Source organism: Aphelocoma coerulescens, chromosome 4 (assembly GCF_041296385.1).
Source record: "Aphelocoma coerulescens isolate FSJ_1873_10779 chromosome 4, UR_Acoe_1.0, whole genome shotgun sequence".
NCBI classification, from domain to species: domain Eukaryota; kingdom Metazoa; phylum Chordata; class Aves; order Passeriformes; family Corvidae; genus Aphelocoma; species Aphelocoma coerulescens.
In genome coordinates this window covers 32,429,665-32,449,660 of record NC_091017.1, presented here as the reverse complement: position 1 = coordinate 32,449,660, position 19,996 = coordinate 32,429,665, and the positions used below count along the sequence as shown (strand labels likewise).

Below are 19,996 nucleotides of genomic sequence, written 5' to 3'. Positions count from 1 at the left end.
GTGGCGCGCGCAGGGCCCGCGGCGGCGGCCCCGCCCCCTGCGCGGAGCGCGGGAAGCGCCTCGCCCTGGCCGCTCATTGGCCCCGCGGCGCGTGGGGGCGGGGCTTCTCCCCGGGCCCCGCCCGTTCCGGCGCGGGCGGCCGCCCCCTGGGTGGAGGCTGATGGGTATCGGTGCTGCCATGGCGGGCCCTGCGCTGCTCCTCCTGCTGCTGCTCTGCGCCGCCGCGGGACCCGTGCTGGGCTGGGACCGACCGGGTGAGACCCGCGGGATAAGGGGGCTTCGTGCGGCCTCAGCCGCCCCTGCCGCCTCTCCCGGAGCGTCGGCGGCTCCTCGCGGCCCGGCACTGCGCAGTGCTGCCGGTTTAGCGGCGGGCGGCACGGGGGAAGAAGGGCGTGTGCCGCAGTCCGCGCTAGGAAGGCGTTTGGGTTTGGTCTCCCTCTATATCGGCTTGTGTCGCAGCAGTAATCCCGCACTGCGGTCAGTGCTGGCTGTCTGTATGCGAGGAGGAGCCCAGAGCCGCCTCGGAAGGAAATGGGGAAGTCTGCCATGTTTCCCTCTGGATGTCTGATGCTTCCTAGAGCTTCTTCTCGTAAAGATGTAGGCTTACTGCTTCGGTCTCTGTATCTGCAGCCTTTTCCTGAGAGGAGGCCCTTGTAGACAAGAGGAGTGCACCCGCACAAACGCTGACAAGCACTAGGAAGAATTTTTTCACAGGAAGCGTGATTAAATATTGGAATGGGGTGCCCAGGATGGTGGTAGAGTCCCTGGAGTGTTTAGGGAAAGGCTGGACGTGGTACTCAGTGCCATGGTCCGGTTGACGTGGTCGGGCTTGTTTATTGAGGTTAAACTCGATGATCGCAGAGGTCTTTTCCAGCCTAATGGCTTCTGTGATTCTTTGTGCTGCCTGTTTCAGGGAAGGTTCTGCTGCGGGATGTTCAGGTGCTCACTCTCCACAGAGGGCAATACACGACATCCAGGCGGACAGCCGCACTCCCTCAGCTGCAGTGCACAGGAGGCTCTGCAGGGTGTTCCCGTGTCCCTGAGGTTGTTCAGTGTTACAACAAAGGATGGGATGGCTATGATGTACAGGTAACTGTTTAAAACTTATTAAACTGTTTATGAAATCACCTTCCCCCAAGCTGGTAAGTTCTAAAGGAAAAAAGAGTAATGAGCTAGGTTGTCAGTTCAGGTGCTTTTTGTTACATGAACTCTTGCAGCTAAAACTTAACCAAAATACTTTTAGATTTGGATTTTCCAGAGCTGCTATAGGTATATGTTTGAAATATCTTTGAAGGAGCTAATGTAAAAGCATGGCATAGAAAACCTTTGTTGGTTTTAAATAAGATGGTGCTTGAGTTTGTAAAATCAAACTCTTGCAAACCCCAGATGATGCTCTTGAATTGTTACTGCTTTGTGGATTTCCGTTTTTTATTAGCATGGAAAGGGCTTCTGAATATTTGCTCTACCTTTTCAAAACTAAATTTCAGACTTTCCTGACTTTTTCTTGCACCTTAGGATGTGAGTGCTAGTCAGTAGTCATGACCCTCTGTTTTGTTAGCTGTTACCAAGGATCCTGTCAATGGATAACCAGGAATCAAGGCTGAAAGTAATTGTTAAAACCGATACAGTATTGTGAAAGAACAGTCAAATCTGAATTGACAGTTGGTGCTGCTGTCCTGAATTATTAATTTAGAAATGACTACTTTTTTATTTCCTCTCCAAAGTACGTGCCATTAGAGATCCCTGTGTTTGGGTACCTCAAGGAAACGTGAGGCTGAGGATCCACCTATATTCAACCAGAGAATCCCCAGTATAATTGTTAAGTGTTGCATATGGATGCCTAATGATGTCTGTCCCAGTTTCTCTTGATTTCTACACAGACAGAAATGGAATAGGGTGCACTGGATTTCAGGCTCACGCATTACATTTTTGGAGCTGCCATCGAGTTTGCACAGGACAGGCATTTATTAAGTAGCTGTTGCACAGGGTACAGTATGTTTTTAGAAGTATTGCTGTATCTAAAGAAGGGATATTTGAAAAACCTGTTCAGTGAAGAGCAACAAAATCTTCCAGAGTTGTAACTCTTCAGTGTTCTGAAAGATAAGATTTTTTTTTATTATTATTTTAAGTTTTAGGATTTAAAATTCATTTAAACATCAAATTCCTACTCCTTTTAAAAATAGGAGTGCACAGAAATGTCTTACTCTATGCCCCTTAGATGATTTGTTATCAATTACAGCTTTATTTCAGGGCGTATTTGGAGAAGCAGACAGGTGTTTTCATCTCTGGGGCAGTACGTTTTACTTCGTATTGTGTTTATTTTTCAGTGGCAGTGCAAAGCAGACTTGGAAAATGCATACCGTTTTGGACAACTAGAAGTGAGCTGTGAAGGCTACGATTACCCAGATGATCCTTACATCCTAAGAGGCTCCTGTAGTTTGCTGTTCAGGCTGGAGCTGACTGAGGAAGGTGAAAGGAAAGTGAAGAACTCCGGAAGCTTTGGCTCTAGCTATTACCAGTCAAGGAAAGATTATTCTGATTCTGGTTCTGGAGCAATTGTTGTAATAGTTCTTCTCATTCTTGCTTTTGGAGTATACAAGTTCTTCCTCAGCAACAACCAGCAGTCTCAGCAGAGTTCTGGGGACAGTGATGGGTTCTCTCGGCCCTTCTGGCAGAGTCAGCAGGCACCTCCTCCTCCTGGTTTTAAGTCCACCTTCACAGGTAGGGCTCTGAGCCATTTACAGTATTCAAAAGAGCAAGCAGGATTGTCCTGTTTTGTCTGTGGTAAGGGAAGGTGGGATAGAGTTAAAACCACAGCATTTGCAGGTGACTGCCAAATTGGCTGCAGAGCCTACGGCCAGCTTTGCATTCTGCTCTTTGTTCAAAAGAGGAAATAAGGGCTTGGTTTTCCACAGGCTTTCAGAGCTGGCTGCCCTTTGAACCTTTGAAAAGCCATCTCCCCATGCTCTGCAAGCAGTCTTTTCATCACCTGTGAAATAGCAGGATTGTGACAGGGAGAATGATTGTCATAGGTAATCTGGAAAAGAGAATGGTCTTACACAGCCGGAAACAAAACCACGCCAAAGGAGCACTTTGAAACTTTACAGAACTGTCTTTCAGCCCTGATTTCATTCACAAAGCAGTTGATGGAGTTGAGTATCATGTACCAGTCCTCTGTTTAACAGGGGCTTCAGTGTAGTCCCAGCAGCTGAAAGATTTGGTTCCCAGAGCAAAGAACAGTGTCTGTGGACAGTCATTAGAGGGTACAGCATCTGAATCTCATGTGGGGCCTTTCATCTGAAGTTGAAAATTACAAAAGCAGTGACAAGGCTGCTGCTGGGAAAAGAAGCAGTTTTTCTTTTCCCAGAAAACTGGTGAGTTCTGTCACATAACAAATGGTCTTCCTTAGGCAGTCATAGTGTCTCAGGGAAATAAACATTACTCATCTGGTGTCTGACTAACTTATTTAACTGGCTGTAAACATGCCAGCTGCTCACAGCACTGGAACTTAAATTACATTCTCACAACTTACATAATTTTTTTTTTTTTGTAAAATAAAGAAAGGGTTTTGGCAAGAAAATACATAGCAAGGATTAAGTTTACTTAGTCAAAAGTTTATGTTTTAATAATGGTTATTAATGCTTTTTCCAAGTTTTACTTAAGCAGCTTGGCCAACAGAGGGTGCAGTGTAATTCTTTCGGATACCCTAGTGCAGGGCGTGCTCAGCAGAAACTTTCAGCTGTACCTGCACCAGAAAATTAAAGGGAATCTGCTTCTGTTGGCATTGCAAATTTTGGGGGGGTTTGTTTGCACGTAGTTATGTCAGTGTGTCTGTGCTGTGTGTGCATCAGTGGCCGTGTGTAGGCATGGCACTGGCTGTATGTCGTGGTCAATAAGAGCCCTGGCCATGACATGCAGCTCTGTCACACTGGGCTCAGGTGAAACAGTGAAGAGTTATTTTCATTTTTTTCTGTTCAGTTCCTTGTCAATTCATTGCCCCAATGCATTTTTTTCTTTGCAGGAGTCTCAAATCGAGCAAGGGCAGGGCCTTGAAAGAATGTTTTCTTGACTGGTGAAAACTGAGACACTTAAAATACACATTGGGAGCCATATAATGTTTAACTTGTGATATTTTTAGTAAAATGTGATGTCTCTTTAGATTTCTGACAAAGTAAGGAGGAAAACTGAAATGTGGAGCCAGATTAAAAATACTAAGTGTTAGGCTACTTCGTGCATTTAGTGTCTGCCTTACATTGCAGGAGCAGAGCAAAAGCATATCTCTGAGTGTGTATGTCCATGTGTTCCAGGAATGTATTAGTCTTTTGGAGCCTGGACAGTAATGAAGAGCAATGTTGTTTACATATTGCTGTTAATATTTAATTTGCCTCATTTTAAATCCCCTTAACATGCAGAACGTGTCCTGTGAAACTTGTTTAGCTAGACTATCTTAATTAAATTCTGCTTTCTCTCAGTGGTTTAACATGATTCTTAATGTTTACTCTAGATATTTCAACAAAAAATTATTGTTTTTTGAGTCAGTGTTTAGTCATGGTGCTTTTGAACAAATGAGTTGGTTCATCTCTGATTAGCATTGTTTTTGCAGCAAATTAAGTCATTTTTTTGTTGTTGTTCCAAATCAGCATAATTTAATGGTATATCATCCCAATGAGAGTTTATCCCCACACATTTCAGAATGAAATTCAACATCAAATCCAGTGTAGACTGAAACTGATTATTTTATTGTTGTTTTGTCTTCTATGACTTCAGACAACCCATACCAGTTTGAAGACAAACCAGGCCCTGTGTAATTTTTACCTATGTCATCTCTGGCCCACTTGCTCAGGTGGGCATAGTTCAGGGAGACCCTAATATTATCTTCAGTCCTTTTTATACTTCCTTATGTATTAAGCCTGGGGCTGAGCTTATTCTTGCATCCATGATTTTTGCTAGACGAGAAAATTGTTTTAGTTTGGGTTTGTATTTTCTCTTTTCATTTTTAATGGAAGACATTTGTTCTGACTCAGGACCTCATGTTACGCAGGTCGCCTGTAAAAAAATGTGTGACTCCTTCCCCCACAACCTGCAGTTGCATCAAGGTATTTGTCAAGCTTGGTGACTCATGCATAATAAAAACTTTGCAATGTGATTGCAGTTAGCTTGGGTTTTTGATACCAAGTGCCAGACTCGGATTACCAGGAACAATACCAGTAATGTTAGCGTTACACTGAGCCACTGTGACTCAGATTGTGCAGCTGTGCTCAGTGAGATTAGGAGCCCTGTGTCTTTGTGGTTTGCTCGCCGCGCAGCGTTACCTACTTGATTTGTATTCCTGCATCTGCTTCTGGCCTGCTCTGTGACCTTCAGCAGATTATTCTTTCTTCATTTCCTGTTCTATTTTTAATCTAACTTGTCTGTTTATAGATCAGAAGGCAGGGACTCTTTCTATGTTTTGCAAGCATCAGGGCTGTGAGATGAAGTGGAAGCAGATTTTTAACATAAAACTCCTTCCAGTAGTGTTCGTTTATGTGGGTTTTCCTGCTTTCTGAAATATGAGGCCTTTCAAGTTAAGCTTGATCAAGAATCTGCTGAAATCAGGACAGTTTGTTGTCTAATTTTCCGTTATCTCTAACAGGAGAGAACCTTGTTGCAACAGCTGGCCTGAGGATTAGGCTATTACTAACTGATGCTTCCTATCTTCATTTTGTTTAAGATGACAGCAGCTTTGGAACTCATTCCCATCATGGAACCAGTTCAGGACCAGGATTTTGGACTGGATTAGGAACAGGAGGCTTGCTAGGCTACTTGGCAGGCAGTTACAGGTAAAATATGTATACTATCAGATTTTAAGTATTTAAGCTTTCAGGGGATATGCCATATACTATGTTGACATTGTTTCTAAGCTTTCAGGCCTGTGTCATTCGAGCTATAAAATCCCACTGCTAGAAGAATTTTGAGCAGCTGTTTGTAGCTCCAGGGCCAGAGACATTTCAAACATGTTTCTGAGGAAGAATTGGAAAGACTGAGGTACTTAATTCTGCCTCCTCTGACCTGGCATGATGGCCTGCAAATTTAAATTGAGCATTTAAATGATTTATCTGCAGAATGCCTTAAACACACATAGTCATATTAAGCGTATAATCATCTGTAGATGGGTCTCTTTTATCAGTGTCATATTTCCTAAAATAAGTCTGGATGGCCATATTTGCTATAGACATTTAGACATGTAGAATGCATCATTTTTAGATTAACAGTTTAAAGAGAACAATTGCTGCCATTCTAGGTTTCACTGGAGAAAATATGAGATTCCTGCAGGAAATCTTCAGAGCCTAAGCAGTTTTCTCTATTTATCAAATAACTTGCATATGTATCAAGTCTATTCTTGTAGTAATGTAACAGATTAGAGAGTAAGATTTATGGACAGGAGCGTGCTAAGTATCTTCATTGTAAAGTTGTGGGCTATTTTTAATAACAGAAGCCTTATATTCATTCTGCTAAGAATTTTTCTAAGGTATAATGTGTTGAAGTTTTTATTGGCCTGGTATTTCTTAAGTCTTAAATACATGACTCTTGTGTTGAGGCACTATATTTACGTAGTATCTACATACAGGTTAGTTCCCTGATTTCTGCACAAACCTCCATTTCAGGAGCCACAAATTGTTGTTCAAGATTAGAGATGTAACTGAGTACATTCAAATACATGAACAATCTTCCTAACTTGGGCTTCTTTTTGTTTAAAACAGTCTTTGGTCCACTGTTGTTTAATTTGGTTTTTTAGGTTTTTGAAATTGTGTCTCAAAATGCTGGTGCCAGGAAGTGTGAGAGAGCTATTTGTAAATTTCAACAGCAGGAAATTCCATATCCATGGAAGCAAGTAATTTTAAGTCAATGAGTCAAAGACCGTGATATGTTAGTGTTACTGATACGACCTTTTCAAACTAGTTAACAGAAGGATGTTTTCTCTTGCCAAACATGGCTGGGATGCAGGTGATACCAAAATGCATTTAAACTTCAGATTTCAAACTTCTTTCTTGTCTGACAGAATCTAAGGTCAAAATTTCAGAGAGGAAAAATTCCTCATTTGCAATTGTTAGAATTGCTTATTCTGAAAAACAAAGCTAATTTCCTTTTGAAAGTCTACAGATCATGATATCACAGCACTGGGTATCCTTGCTCTCAACGTGTTAAATACATTATATAGGAACATTTCCAGCTTTGAAATAACTGCTTACAGTTTTCCCTTGGAGGTGCAGTCAGTTCTCTTGTTTGGAATGGTATCCTCTTAATTTTTCCTAAGGCCACTAATGAAGCCTTTCTTCTACTTTGTTTCGTGCCAGAGCACAGCCGCGTTCCCCGTATCACAGTATGTGGACAGATCCCACAGCTGCACCTCCTGTGAACGGGTACTCAAGGAATTCCACAGAAGGCAGCAGTTCAGGAGCAAGAACTGCTTCTGGTAAGGCAAAACACCTTTTAATTTCCTGAAGCTCAAGAGACTTTGACCTATCAAAAACATGCAGATGTTAGTTGAGGTTCAACAAGCCTCTTGTTTTGTTTTACCTGTTGGTGTAGGTGGCATGTAATGATGTCCCTTCCTTTCATTCCCTGTGGAAGTAGGGCACCATTGTGAGGCATGAAATTCCCCACAGGCCTGTGGTGGGCATGGCATCACCAGCATTTGGCTTGTCTTCACTGGCAAGGTGCATTAATTTAAGGCTTTCCCTTCTCTAGCAAACATGCACAGACATGTTCTCTGTAGAATGCAGGTTGTCTAATCTGCAAGAGCAGAATAGTTTCCAGGCCAGTCAGCCCACAGTTGCTTGCTGTTCCACTTCATGTGAATATGTTTACCTTGTCTCCCTTGCCACCTTTAGCCTTTTTAGAACTAGAGAGTTCAGTGGAAAGGCCATGGGGGAGCTGACTTTTTTTTTTTCTTTGCAGGCTTTGGGGGCACAAAACGAAGATGAAATCCTTGACATTATTACATCAGAGTGATTGAACTAAATCTTGTTGTGTACTTGTACTTCTTTTAGTAGTAGTATACTTCAGAAGTGAATATGAGGTGTGAAGGACTAGGCAAAGAATTCCTCACTTTCTCTGTGGACTCTCACTGCTGTTTAGGGTATCACAAGTGCTGGAACATCCACTGTTTCAAATCAGCAGCATGTCATGCAGAAAAAGCTCATCCAAGTTAAGAAGAATGATGTTACAGTAACTGTACTTGAGAGATTATGGCAATGACAGCCTTACCAGATTTTCAAAGCATGTATCTTACTACTCATGTTCTGGGTTTAATTTCATTTGATCCAGGATTTCTGATATTCTTTTCCTCTTTCCTGGTACTCCAGTATCTACCTGATACGCAAGAAGGGCTGTTCTTTGAAGCTACTTTTGTTTGCCTTTGCAGAATTCATGTGAACTTTACTGTAAGTGCAGTCAGCTACTCAGATAAGTGTTGGAGTTCTTCCTCAGTGGACAAGAGCAAAACTGTATATAAAGAGACTAACATTAATATTTATATCTGTGCTGTGTGACTGTTGGAGCCAAATTGTGCAGATTCATGGATTCTCAACATTTTAGAGCTTATCCACGGTGACTGTGCAAAGCGATGGGATTTTGTCTCTAAGTTATGGGGGTAAAGAAATAAGTAGCCTGGAAATTTGGACCTGTTTCTGGAAGACCGAGGTAATTTAAATTCAGGTGATTACAGTCATTTTACCTCCATTGAGGCCACAGACTTTCCTTTTAATGGTGGATGTTTGCAATGCTGTGAAAACTTGTGATGTGAATGGTCTGTCCTGCTAGATGACCTGTCCAGGGCACAGTAAACCGTTACGAAAGGGAAGGGAATGCTCTTAATGCAAAGAAGGTGGAATCTCTGGGACACAGCAGGCCTTGATACTAAGCAAAGAAAGGAACTTGAATATCTAACAGGATGTAAACTTCCCCAACTGTGGTTATTAAAACAAAGTGCTGTCAAAGAGTGGGAAGCAGAGAGGCCTTGCTTTGTTCTGTGATGATATTTTGGGGCCTCTGTGAAGTGTCATACAGTAGTTCTTGGGTAATTTACTCTCTCCTGGGAGAGGCATTGCTGGATAAAAAGCAGAGAAATTTCTCAGGGTTGTGGGGAGAGAGGAAGAGTGAAAAACGGGCTGCTTGATTACCAGCTCTTCTCCTGAGCCATGCTAACAGTGTAGAAGTGTGTGTGCACAGCTCACCTATGCTGGCAGCAGCCAGAGAAGCGTTATCTTCCAGCCTTGTGAAAACACTGTGTCTGGGAGCTGATATCCACTACTACAGCAAAAGCAAAGCACTGTTGAGCTGATACAAGGTGCATCTGCACAAGGAGATGCAGTAGGTTTGGTTAGTCTAAGAAACTGACTCCAGCATAACTCACTGGAAAGCAGTCATGTCCATTCATGAGTACAGAAGCTCATATGGTAACACCAAGTTCGTTGTGTGGCTTAAGCAACCAAGAGAGAGAAAACAAGAAAAGAAAACAAAAAAAATATACAAGCAAACCAAACCAGCAAAACCCAGACATCTTTATGAAGCAGGCAGACAGAAAAAGTCGTTCATGAAAAAGTGCTTGTACTTAAAGTGTTATTTTGAAAGTATCAAGTGAAATTGATAATTTGAGGGTAAAGGTGGTGGTTTGGTTCTCAGATCTCCCTGAGGGCTGGGAGAAAATAACTGCATTAATAGCCTGCATTATGAACCTAAAAAGGGAAAGTTCTACCTTTTATGAGAAGAAGTCCATGGTAAATCTTACCTTTATGACACAGTGTAGCAAAAGAATGTATTTTACTTATTTTTAAGTGTATTCAGGTTAAGTTGGTCACAGTCAATACTTGCTTTGCCAACTAATTGCATAACAATGAAACTGGATTTTTTCTAACTGGGTAGCTTGAAGCCAAAGTTTGCTCTCAAATTACAATATGTTATGAAATGTTTTAGACAATGTTTTCATTTTTATTTATGTATTTACAGTTTCTGCATGAAATGTGATTTGATACATAAATCTGATGAATTACATAGATTTTGAATCTGTAGGATATTTTTGCCCTTCCCTTTGATAAAGGAATGAAAAAAGTGAATAAGGAGTATTTTTGTCTTTAAATCACTGTCTTGAGGCCTGCAGGGATAGAATTGTGTGTTTTCTCAGAGTCCATCTCATCATCCACTTCCTGGGTTGTGTAATACCATCCTTTCCCCTCAGATGCAGAGTGGGTAAGCTGTATGTTGTTTCAATAAAATAAAACAATACTGGGAATAGAGTTATTGCATTAATTAAGTTTTCAATAACAAAACACTGAACCCTATAAGGAATTGAAGGCTTTCTTGTAAATCAAGGTTTGGGATCTGAGTCTGCAGAAAAAACTCTTATGTGAGCAAGTTCCTGCTCTTACAAGGTGGTGAGCTGAACCCTTCAAAAAATTTATAATCACTGCTGCTGCTCTTGGTTGTGGACAGAGCAGAATTCAGCACAGGGATAGCCCAAGCTGATGTACTGGTTTCTTACACAGAGGATGTGCACTGCTGAACAGAGACATGGTCTACACACTCTACACACAGAGTTAAACATCTTGGCAGTTGTAAACTGGGGTTAAACAAAGGCCTGCAAATCCTGCTGTCAGTGTTTTCCTTTGTCAAATGTTGCTGATGCTCCTGAGTGAAAAGGACTTGTGGAAGGCAGCTTAGAGCTGATATTTGTGAGAGACCTTGAACTTCCTTCCTGAACATCAGATCTGGAAGCTCCTAGTCTCCCTTCTGCTCCTGGGTGGGGTTTTGGAAGCATTTTCACAGCAACTTCATTGCTGCAAGGCATATGTAAATGCTTAAACTGTTAAATGCTGTTGTAGATAGTTGCAATTCTAGTTGGCACTTGGGACCAGAACTGCTGGTACTCTGACAAGGCTTACATCCTCACACAAAGCTAAAACTCATTACAGAAACGAAACTCCTGGTTTTACAGCTGACTTCCCATGAAGCATGTGATGAAAGGAAAAAAAAAAGATAGAGATAAGCTTTCTCAATGCTGCTATGTCTTGTGACTCAGCTGCCAGGTCAGATCTTGCCTGGTTCTGTGGACTCTCATGCTGTGCACCTTGCTCTTTTCCCTGGATGCCATGTGTGTGTTTGACTTAGCACCAAGGCAAGATGGTAGGTGGTTGGTTTTAAAAATATAAGTCCTCCGTGGTCATCACGTTACATCACCGAGTTCCAAAAGGGGAATTAAGCCAGGTGGCACAGTTTCCAGCACTAGAAGCTGTTGCAGAGAGAAATTACTGAAGTAACAAGCAATACCTACCTGCCTACACAGCTGTCTAAAAGCTGAAAATGCAGCACTTGCACATAGACTGTTGTGCACTTAGCACCAATTACAAGTGCTGTATTTTTTCTTCTCTATTAAAGCAAAGTAGTGTTAATATTTTCAGACATAGCCCAGCTGCCTGTGAACTAAGGTATATGAGCAAACCCACAAAAATATTAAAATCACAGCAATGCAGTGTGTACCAGCAATCAGTGCTGTTGTCTCATGTTGTGTCTAATGAAACATAACGTCAGGTTCCTTGTTTTCCTTCTGTACCTATTGGGGCAGCTCAGGGTTGAGTGCTGTGTGGGAGAGGCTCCTTATCACTTGGCATATTTTGCTGAAACCTTCCTCTGCAGCCAGTTCTTTTGCTTTACAAGTATTGTGTGTAGCTGCAGTAGTCTTCACTTTCTGACACCCCTTTTTCTATTGCAGCTGTGATTTGCCAATGCTAACGAAAATAATCAGCAGACTCCCTTTATGTGGCCTATATATCTTATCTCCCACTGTGTTCCATCTTATAGTTCCCTCTGTTCCTGCTGGGGGTCAATGTTTCTTTAGCAAGGAAAGGACGAGCAGTTGTAAAAAGTGCATTCAGCTGGGAATGGATGGAGTAGATAGCAATGAAGTCACGGGAGCCGATTGTCAGGCTGTGAATTGACCTTTGTGGGCAGTATGTCTGTGGAAAGACTTTTTCAGCTTTCTGTCAGAGAAGCATTTTTGTCAAAGGTACAGTGTGGCAGCTGGGGATTGGAGCAGATTAAGGGCTGGTGAACTGGCAGCAAGGAGACCTGAAAACATCCTTTCCATCCTAATTTAGGAATGACTAAGACTTGTATCACCAGGAAGCTGGCCTAGGATGTGCTAGCTCAGCCACTCCACAATCATGTCATTGCAAATCCTGTAGGCAGATGTATGTTCAAAGATACCAGGTGCTTCTGAAAATGCCAAGCAGAAGAAAAGTGACTTGGCCGTGCATCCGTGTTTCTTTCCTGCTGCAGTGTGACTTGGAGTGAACAGAGAAGGCCAAACATGGAAAGAGCAGCAAGCAACTGTAACAAAGGGTAGCAAGTTTACATCTACAGTAGGCCAAAGCCAGGCTTGCAGGTGCAGTCTGTGTCCTAGTATGGCCTGCCTGCTCCCTCTTCTCACACAACAGCAGTTGTATCAGGATTATTTTACTGGATTTAAAAGTTTATCTTTCATCCCTAAAGTTAAGTCCTACAGACAATTAGCAGTAATACGCATTGACACCTTTTGTTCTGAGGGCCATCTAAGCCATACCATAGTGCAGACTTCAAACTACCACTGTGAAATTTGGAGGAGATGAATCATTGCCTGCTTAAAGACCAGATTCTCTGAAGTACTGCAAAGGGAGCTTTTCCTCATTTACTGCATTTGCCTTGACTTCCCTGGCACCAGAACTTATGCAGTTTTTGCTGTGCAACTTTATTTAGATGTCATTGTGCAGGATCCTATGAGACTTGGCCTTGAGATCACAGCCCTGACATCATTGTTCCTGTAAGCTGCCTTCTGTATGCCTCCTGTGTCCTTGTAATGAGCATGTGGGGAGGATGTCTTTATTGAGGCAGCACTGGAATTACCAGCAATCCAAAACACCTTTTGCTGCTGCTGCCTAATGGGAGTTATTCACCTCCCAGTCAGCTCCTGTAGTCATTTTCATGTCCTTTAGCAGCTGTAAACATATCACATCTGCTTTAACGGACAGACAACAATTGCAGCTGAGGGTAAAGGGAAAAAAAGTACAATGAATATAGATAAAATGTTGAGTTGGAACAATTTTGCAGAGCTAACCTTCATGCTGGGATTACTTTATCAACATTCTTCTCCAGGAGTTGGATGAATACTTTATTGATGTGGATTTAAATAATGCCATCAGTGTCTTCTGCACTTGCAAGAGTGGAAGACTTAGAACTGTACCAGGTTTGGTGTTCAATAAAGTCAGACCTGTTTGGGGCTCTTTGTAGTTTGATACACAGCTTGCAAAGAATTGGTACCAGTAAAAAGTGAGGTTAGATCAGTGCAGAAATTCACATGGTTACAGCATAGACACAAACAAACTGATCTGTGCTGTTTCTGAAACCGAGGTGAAAACAAGCTCAAATCAGGCTGAAACAGCTCAGAAAGTTGTTCCTGTCTTTGCTTTGAGCTAAGGAGATCCTGTTTGGCACAAATTGTCATCTTGCTGCTGACAACTACTGTCAGCGCTGAAGTTCTCTTTCCCTTAGGTAGGCAAACCCTGTGTCCTCATCCAGACTGTTAGAAAATCAGCCAGGCCCCCTGGGTCATAGTCCAGTGTGATTCTGAATTGGCAGGCTTGGGTGGTTAATTCTACATTAATGGGTGGAACGATTTATTTCCTTTTTAACAAGGAGCTGGGGATTAGGCTGTAACTAAGTGAATGTGTGAAGAGCTGAAACAGTGCAAACATAAGTGAGGAGAGGAAGACCATACTTGACTCAGGTAATCCAGTTTTACATAAGATGCTAATACATTCCCTTTAGCCCAGCTGATGCAGCTGCTAAAGAGGAGATAGGGTTTGGGCAGATAGTGACTTTTAAATTGTGAAACTGCTTTGGACATAACTGAGAAACAGAACTTTCTGCAGCAGCTGAGAGAGAAGCACAGCGTGAACCATCCTCCAAGAGCATTCAGCCTGAGAAGAGGAGGGGAGAACAGGAAGTCCCACACAGGAACCAGTGTGTTTCTAGCCTGAACCTGCTACTGAGGCATCTGTTCCTCTCCAGTCTTTGTGTGCTTAAGCACCTGAGAGGCCTCATGTAGCCACGAGTGCTACCACTTAGCCTCAGCTTGGCAGACCTCCAAGCCAAGAGGCTGTGGGTGAGGGAATATTGTATTTAATGACCTTTGCACAGTATGTCAGGAGAGGCCCAGGAAGACAGCTGAGCTACAGGAATGTTTCATGCCCTGGAATGACAAATAAATCAAGGGTATGGAACAGTCAGCAGCAGAGACCTTTAGAAAGAGATGTAGAATGCTCTGGTGGAGCCAGCCGGCACACTGGAGGGTGTTCTTGTACACTGTGGCTACAGCAAGCTGGAGGAGCTGCATGCCACGGTCTGCATGTGGCTTATATGAAGACTCTGCATTGGTTCAGCTGCCGGGTCAGTGCTGGCCGTTCTCTTGCTCTCCTCCCAAATGCACGGCCTAACCATACATTTTCACAATCTTGCCAGCTCAGAAATCGCGTGCACCTTGAAACACAGGCAATTTGGTTTATGAAACTTTGTACCACAACATATTCTAAAGGCCAAAACTAAAGATGAAAAGGAAAGGATTGGGTGATTTTGCTTAAAAGCAATACATCAGTGACTGAGCCATTACACTTCTGGCTGAAAAAGCCCTAGAACTTGAATTCCAGAAACAGAAGGTGTTAATGGCCTCCATCAGAGTCGGGGTACTGGGGTGGGCAGAGCTTTCCTCCAAGGCAGTATGACAGCTCTTACATCACTGTTTATGAGGATAAGGATCTACTTATCCTAGGCACAGTCTCCGAGCACAGAAAGGTAATGCCAACTGAAAAACGCTTTGCCCAGACTGGAAAAAGAAAAGGATGGATCATATTGGGCAGCGTTTTACCCCCAGTAAGACACAATCCCCTTCCTTCAGGTCCCCCAGACAAAAGACTGGGGGCAAGGATCACCCTGCAAAGATGAAGGGGAGGTGGGTTTTCTGGTTCCTTTCTTACCTTGTGGGCAGTGGTTTATTGGCTCAAGATGAGCTGCAGAGATACTTGGGAAAAGAGTGAAAAGGGAGACATTAATAGTGGGGGTTTGAGACTTACCTGTGTGTCAAAGGTGAATGGCAGCTGTTAATGACAGCTTTTGTTTTGTTTGTTTTTTCTGGCTTCCCGTTAAGAAAAAAATGAGGACAATAGAAAAGTAATTTTCTCTGCATAGAGCACTGCATTTTCCATATGTAAAGGAAATGTTAGGCCTTGCTTAAACCTGGGCTTTAGCCAGTGTTGTACTGAGTGATGTGACTGCACCAGTGAAACCTTTCTTGAAACTGTGCTACAACCCCACAACTTACCCTGAGAACAGAAAGGCAAGAAACACCCCAGGGTGCTTTGTTCATGATAGGAAAGATGTGTGTTATTGTCTTCACAAACAGTTTGATGGGTGAAGGTATGGGTGTTAACATCTTTGAAATGGGTCTTCGTGTCTCCACTAACTTTGGGCACCAGGTTTCTTGCAGAGCCCAGATAGTTTGGCTCCTGAAACAGACAAGGGGGTCTGCATAAGCCCGAGTTTCTGAACTTTGGGGTAAAATAGTAGGTTCAAGGGGGGATATGTGGGAGGCAGTTTGGGAAGGCTGTACCTTCCTGGTACCTCAGCCAATGGGGGAAGGAAGAGGGCAACGTGTGGCCGGGAGTTTGGGATAAAAGGAGGCTGCGCCCTCCGAACCCTCGAGAGAGGAAACCCTGTGGGCGTGTGCCCCAGTGGACTTTCTTCCTTCATTAGAATAAAGTTGCAGGACTCCTCTGTCTCCTCTTTGGACCTAAACCTCTGGCGTTTGTGGATTTTCCTGACATTCAGACAGTAAGTGGGTGTCCTGTGTGGTGCAGCTTTCCTAGCGTGGAAAGCCACGGCATGGCCCAGTGTTGAGCATTTGAAAAAGCCCGTACAATTCCAGGGGAGTGCACAGAGAGCGTGCTCAGGAAAATGCTCATACACTTCACTGATTCTTAGGGATTATTTCAGGCTAGTGAAACGATGTTTCTGTTGACTGAACAATTACTAGAGGCAAAGTGGAAAAGTTTATATGTTTATTTAGGCAATGTTTTCAACTTTTCCCCTCAGAACAGTTGCGCTAGTGAAAACAGCAAAGGTTGGAGAGCTGGGCTGGAGTGAACGTTGGAAGTTTTTTTGTCTCTTTTTAGTCTTATCACATGATTTAAAGTACCCTTCCCTTGCTACTGTACAATCTTTAACCCCTCCTCCAGTCCCTGGTACTGCAAAGGTACAGCTCTTCCTGAGAGTCAAACTGGGGTTAAATATTGCCTGGTTGTCAGAGGGCAAGCTGGTGCTTGCAGCAGGTAGGAGAACGGGCAGTGGTTGCTGTTATGGGAAAGATAGGGCAAAGACTCAGTGAAGGAGGAAACAGAGGAAGGAAGGGCTTAATTAAAGAAGGGGTGAACATCCCACATGGGTTTGGCTGAGTGACACTTCCAAGCCAGTGGGCATAGGAAGCCTGGTGAGAAGCAGGAGCAAGAGGACTGTGGCTTAAATGCAGAGGTGTTTAGCAAAGTTAGGTGGAATTTCTGAGCCTGAAGTAAGACAGACTCTTACCAGCAGACATGCAGCATGGAGTTTGACTTGCTGGGAACAAAGGGGAAGCCAAGGGACAGGACTGTGGTCAGAACAGCTGAGCCCCACCATACAACCACGTGTTCCATCTAAAGGGGGGCCTTCCTCCTCCCTTCCTCTTCCTCTCACCCAGCAATTGTACATTACATCTCCTCTCCTCCCCGCATAATCCCTGTTGTTTTCAATTAGCCAGTGGCAAAGAGCAGAGGGCTGTTGCTTAAGCAACAGTTGCTCATCCAGGGAGCTGTTGTCAAACACCAGGCACACCATTCCCAACCCTACCATCACCCAAGACAAAAGATGTACAGCTCCAAATCCAGTTACACCAGTGCTCCCATACGAGAAAGGCCTTTAAAAACAGTTTTACGAGTTGTTGCAGCTGCATGTCTGTTTAGGCTGTGGCACTGTAATTCCAGGCACAACATTACCCTCCCCTTCCAAATAGTTACTCAGGCAACTTTCATTTTAGAAGCCAGGAATTGCTGCAGAGGATTAGGTGCTGTGTGCCTAGCCCTGACACCCAGCTGCACAGCTTTCAGCTGCAAACTTGAGAGCACATTTTCCACATCTCTTGGTACCTACTGCCTCTCCTTTCCATGGACTGAAATCATGTGGAACCAACCACATAAATGGGAGCTGTGTAAAGTCTGATGGCACAAAATTAACCATTCAGAGCATCTTGAAACAAACAGGACTTGACAGGATGTGTTTTGTGCCAGGTTTGTGCTTTGAGTCAGATGGCTGTGGTGGATTAGGTCTGGCAGTGGCAACCTGAACACTGGGTTTACTGCTTGGTAAAATCACAGCCACAGCAGTTGGAAACAGTCTTATGTTAGAAGGCGAAAGATGTTTTGAGAGGGCTATGTTAAAATAGGTACAAGTATTAAGACTGATTGCTTGTAGAGAAATATCCTCTGAATAAAAAAGGTAACTTTCAGTAAGTACCTTTTTGAAGAGTCTTAGCCTTATTTGTGCATGATATTTTGTAGTGTATGAAATGATGCCTTTGCCAAAGTTTGTCCCTTCACAATATCAAAGAAGGCAGCAAAACCATAACAAATGCAATCTGTTCTGTGTGCTTTTCTGAAAGAGCAAAGAGCAAGTAGCTAAGTGTGGATAACCTTCTGGAAACTCATAGTCCCTCAAACTGACCCATTACACCCACTTCTAGGCAGAAGTGAGAACATGGTGTTTCCACTGATCTTGTAAGGTAGGAAAGCCCAGTGCTACTCACAGATGAGGAGCTTTTTGGAGAGGTAGTTTTAATATGTGTTGTTCTACTGATCCTGTTCACCACACAGGTGTGGAAACCTTCATGCTGGAAGGAGGGAGGAGGTGCCACAGTGGAATGGCTATGAGTCAGAGAATTTTACTGACCCTTTAAAAAAAATAATTTATTAGATTGCTCTCATCATGAGATCTGTGTCCACTGAAAGCTGTAGAACGAGCTTGTTCAAAAGGATTAAGGCCAGGATTTCTGAGATGTAAGCGATGCTGCATAGAGCTTGAAATTTTGCTTGAAACTTTCAAACATGACATGTCTTGTAAGTAGCAAAGGAGGCAAAACAAAACAGATGGAGACCTTTTTTAACCCAGACAGCAATGCTTTTTCTCCACTAGCACTAAAAGAGATTCCTCCCGGAGCACAATACTACAAAGTGTATATATGGTGTGAGGCTCTGAATTAGTGTTTGCATTGTTAAAGCAAGTGCTTGTAGGCTCTATTCCTGGCAGTGAAGCAATTAATATTTAATTTTTTTAGAACACTGGAACGATAAACACATTTTTACCACATTAACACAGACAGTTACGGCACATTGGTGTACTTGCAGAGTACAGAAGTTGAGAAATCTGGTCAGACTGGTTTCTGAAAGGTGAAAGAGATCTCTGTTGAAGTGATAAACATTAAAATACTATTAAGATAACATTAATAGTGGTGCTTTCAGAGAAGCCTAAGCAATTTGGTCACTAGAAAAAAAAATGAGGAAAACCAGACGGTGCAAAAAACCTGCTGCCAGGCAATGAACCTAAAAGGGCGCTTATGTCAAATTCAGTTGTGAAATTATACACAAAGGAAAGAACCAAAGTTCCCTCAGGAATCTCAAGTCATCTAAAATGCTTTAACAATTCTAAATGCAGTGCCTTTATTTTTATAACAGATGGATGTTAATATTGAAATATGCTTTCTATTAGAAACGCAGTTGCAGATCCCTGCTCTCCAGCTGATGCAGGATGGAAACAATCCATCCGAATGTTAATGTCAAGTTTCTTGTTTTGGCAGAAGTTTTTATTTATGATTGCATTTCTTGCAGACATTACAGGCTTTGATGTGGAACATTTCTTTCACGATACATATTCACTGCAGGACTGTCTATATTCAAGCTGCTTGAGAGCATCCTGACCACGGAATAATTGGTGTAGCCACTTCCGCGTGCTGCTAAGATTTCTTGAGGTGCACATGTGGGATTTCTTTGAAAAGCACTGGAGAGCTAACTGCACTTGACTGCTGGCATAGCTTAGGAGTGGTGTAACTTGGGTTTTAACCTATAAATCTGATGGGGCAGCCCTAGAGTTAAGGGGTTTGTGAATGGCTCAGACTTGACATAGAGCTCAAAGGAGTTTTCACTGGGGAACACATCTTTTGTGTTTGCCTGGCATAAGGAGAGCGTTGAGCAAAGAAGGAGCTGTCTGCAAATAAGGTAAGTTCTGCAGGAAGAGGGGTAGGCAATGGCAATGTCAAAACTGCTTACAGACGTTGGACTGAAGTTGGGTTAGATTTTTTGGAGCCAAGTAGTCTGAGCCAGTAGCATCCGTGTATTTTGTAAAGGCAAAGCTTTGATGTGAGTCTGTCTCCCCGTGTGTTCAAGTTTCTTTGCCAGAGTAGCTGCTCAGAGCTGTAGCCTTTATTAGTACCAGAGCACGGCTCTGGTCTTAGCACCCTGCTCCTAACTATGAGTATCCTGAGAACAGTGAAGCAGGAGGAAAGACACATAGAGTTTGCAAGGATGTGGTGCCTAGGCAAGGGACCTCAGGTTAAGGTTTTAGGACAACCTCTCCCAAATAAATCCATAACATAATACATATAAATATGTATAAATTTGTAATACAACATACACGTATTACAGAGTTTCTCTTCTGGATGATGAAAATGACAGGCAGGCATATATGGAGGTTGGAGAAAGGAGCTTGCCCTTGGGAAACAGAAATAGCTAAGTAGAAGTAGGGCCAGTTGGCAAGACTGGCCAGCACACACGCAACATCTCTGCTGTTCAGGCTAGGAAGGCTGTTACTCACAGGAGTAGATCAGGGATACTTTTTACATGCTCAGTTTAAA

The 19,996-nt window shown here is 43.0% G+C and overlaps 1 protein-coding gene across 1 annotated transcript; it reads left to right on the top strand.

The window, feature by feature from the left end:
* The first annotated feature begins 145 nt into the window (after positions 1-145).
* On the top strand, positions 146-10,274 carry SARAF (store-operated calcium entry associated regulatory factor). Its single transcript, XM_069013437.1, has 6 exons — positions 146-254; positions 914-1,089; positions 2,328-2,721; positions 5,711-5,819; positions 7,335-7,453; positions 7,939-10,274. Exons 1-6 carry the CDS (start codon positions 161-163, stop codon positions 7,962-7,964), a joined length of 918 nt encoding a protein of 305 aa, XP_068869538.1. The 5' UTR covers positions 146-160; the 3' UTR covers positions 7,965-10,274.
* The last annotated feature ends 9,722 nt before the right edge of the window (positions 10,275-19,996 follow it).

Coding starts and splice junctions, on each gene's coding strand:
- SARAF (XM_069013437.1), top strand. CDS start 161: ATGGGTATCGGTGCTGCCATGGCGGGCCCTGCGCTGCTCCTCCTGCTG. Junction 255..913: donor GCTGGGCTGGGACCGACCGG/GTGAGACCCGCG, acceptor TGCCTGTTTCAG/GGAAGGTTCTGCTGCGGGAT. Junction 2,722..5,710: donor TTTTAAGTCCACCTTCACAG/GTAGGGCTCTGA, acceptor ATTTTGTTTAAG/ATGACAGCAGCTTTGGAACT.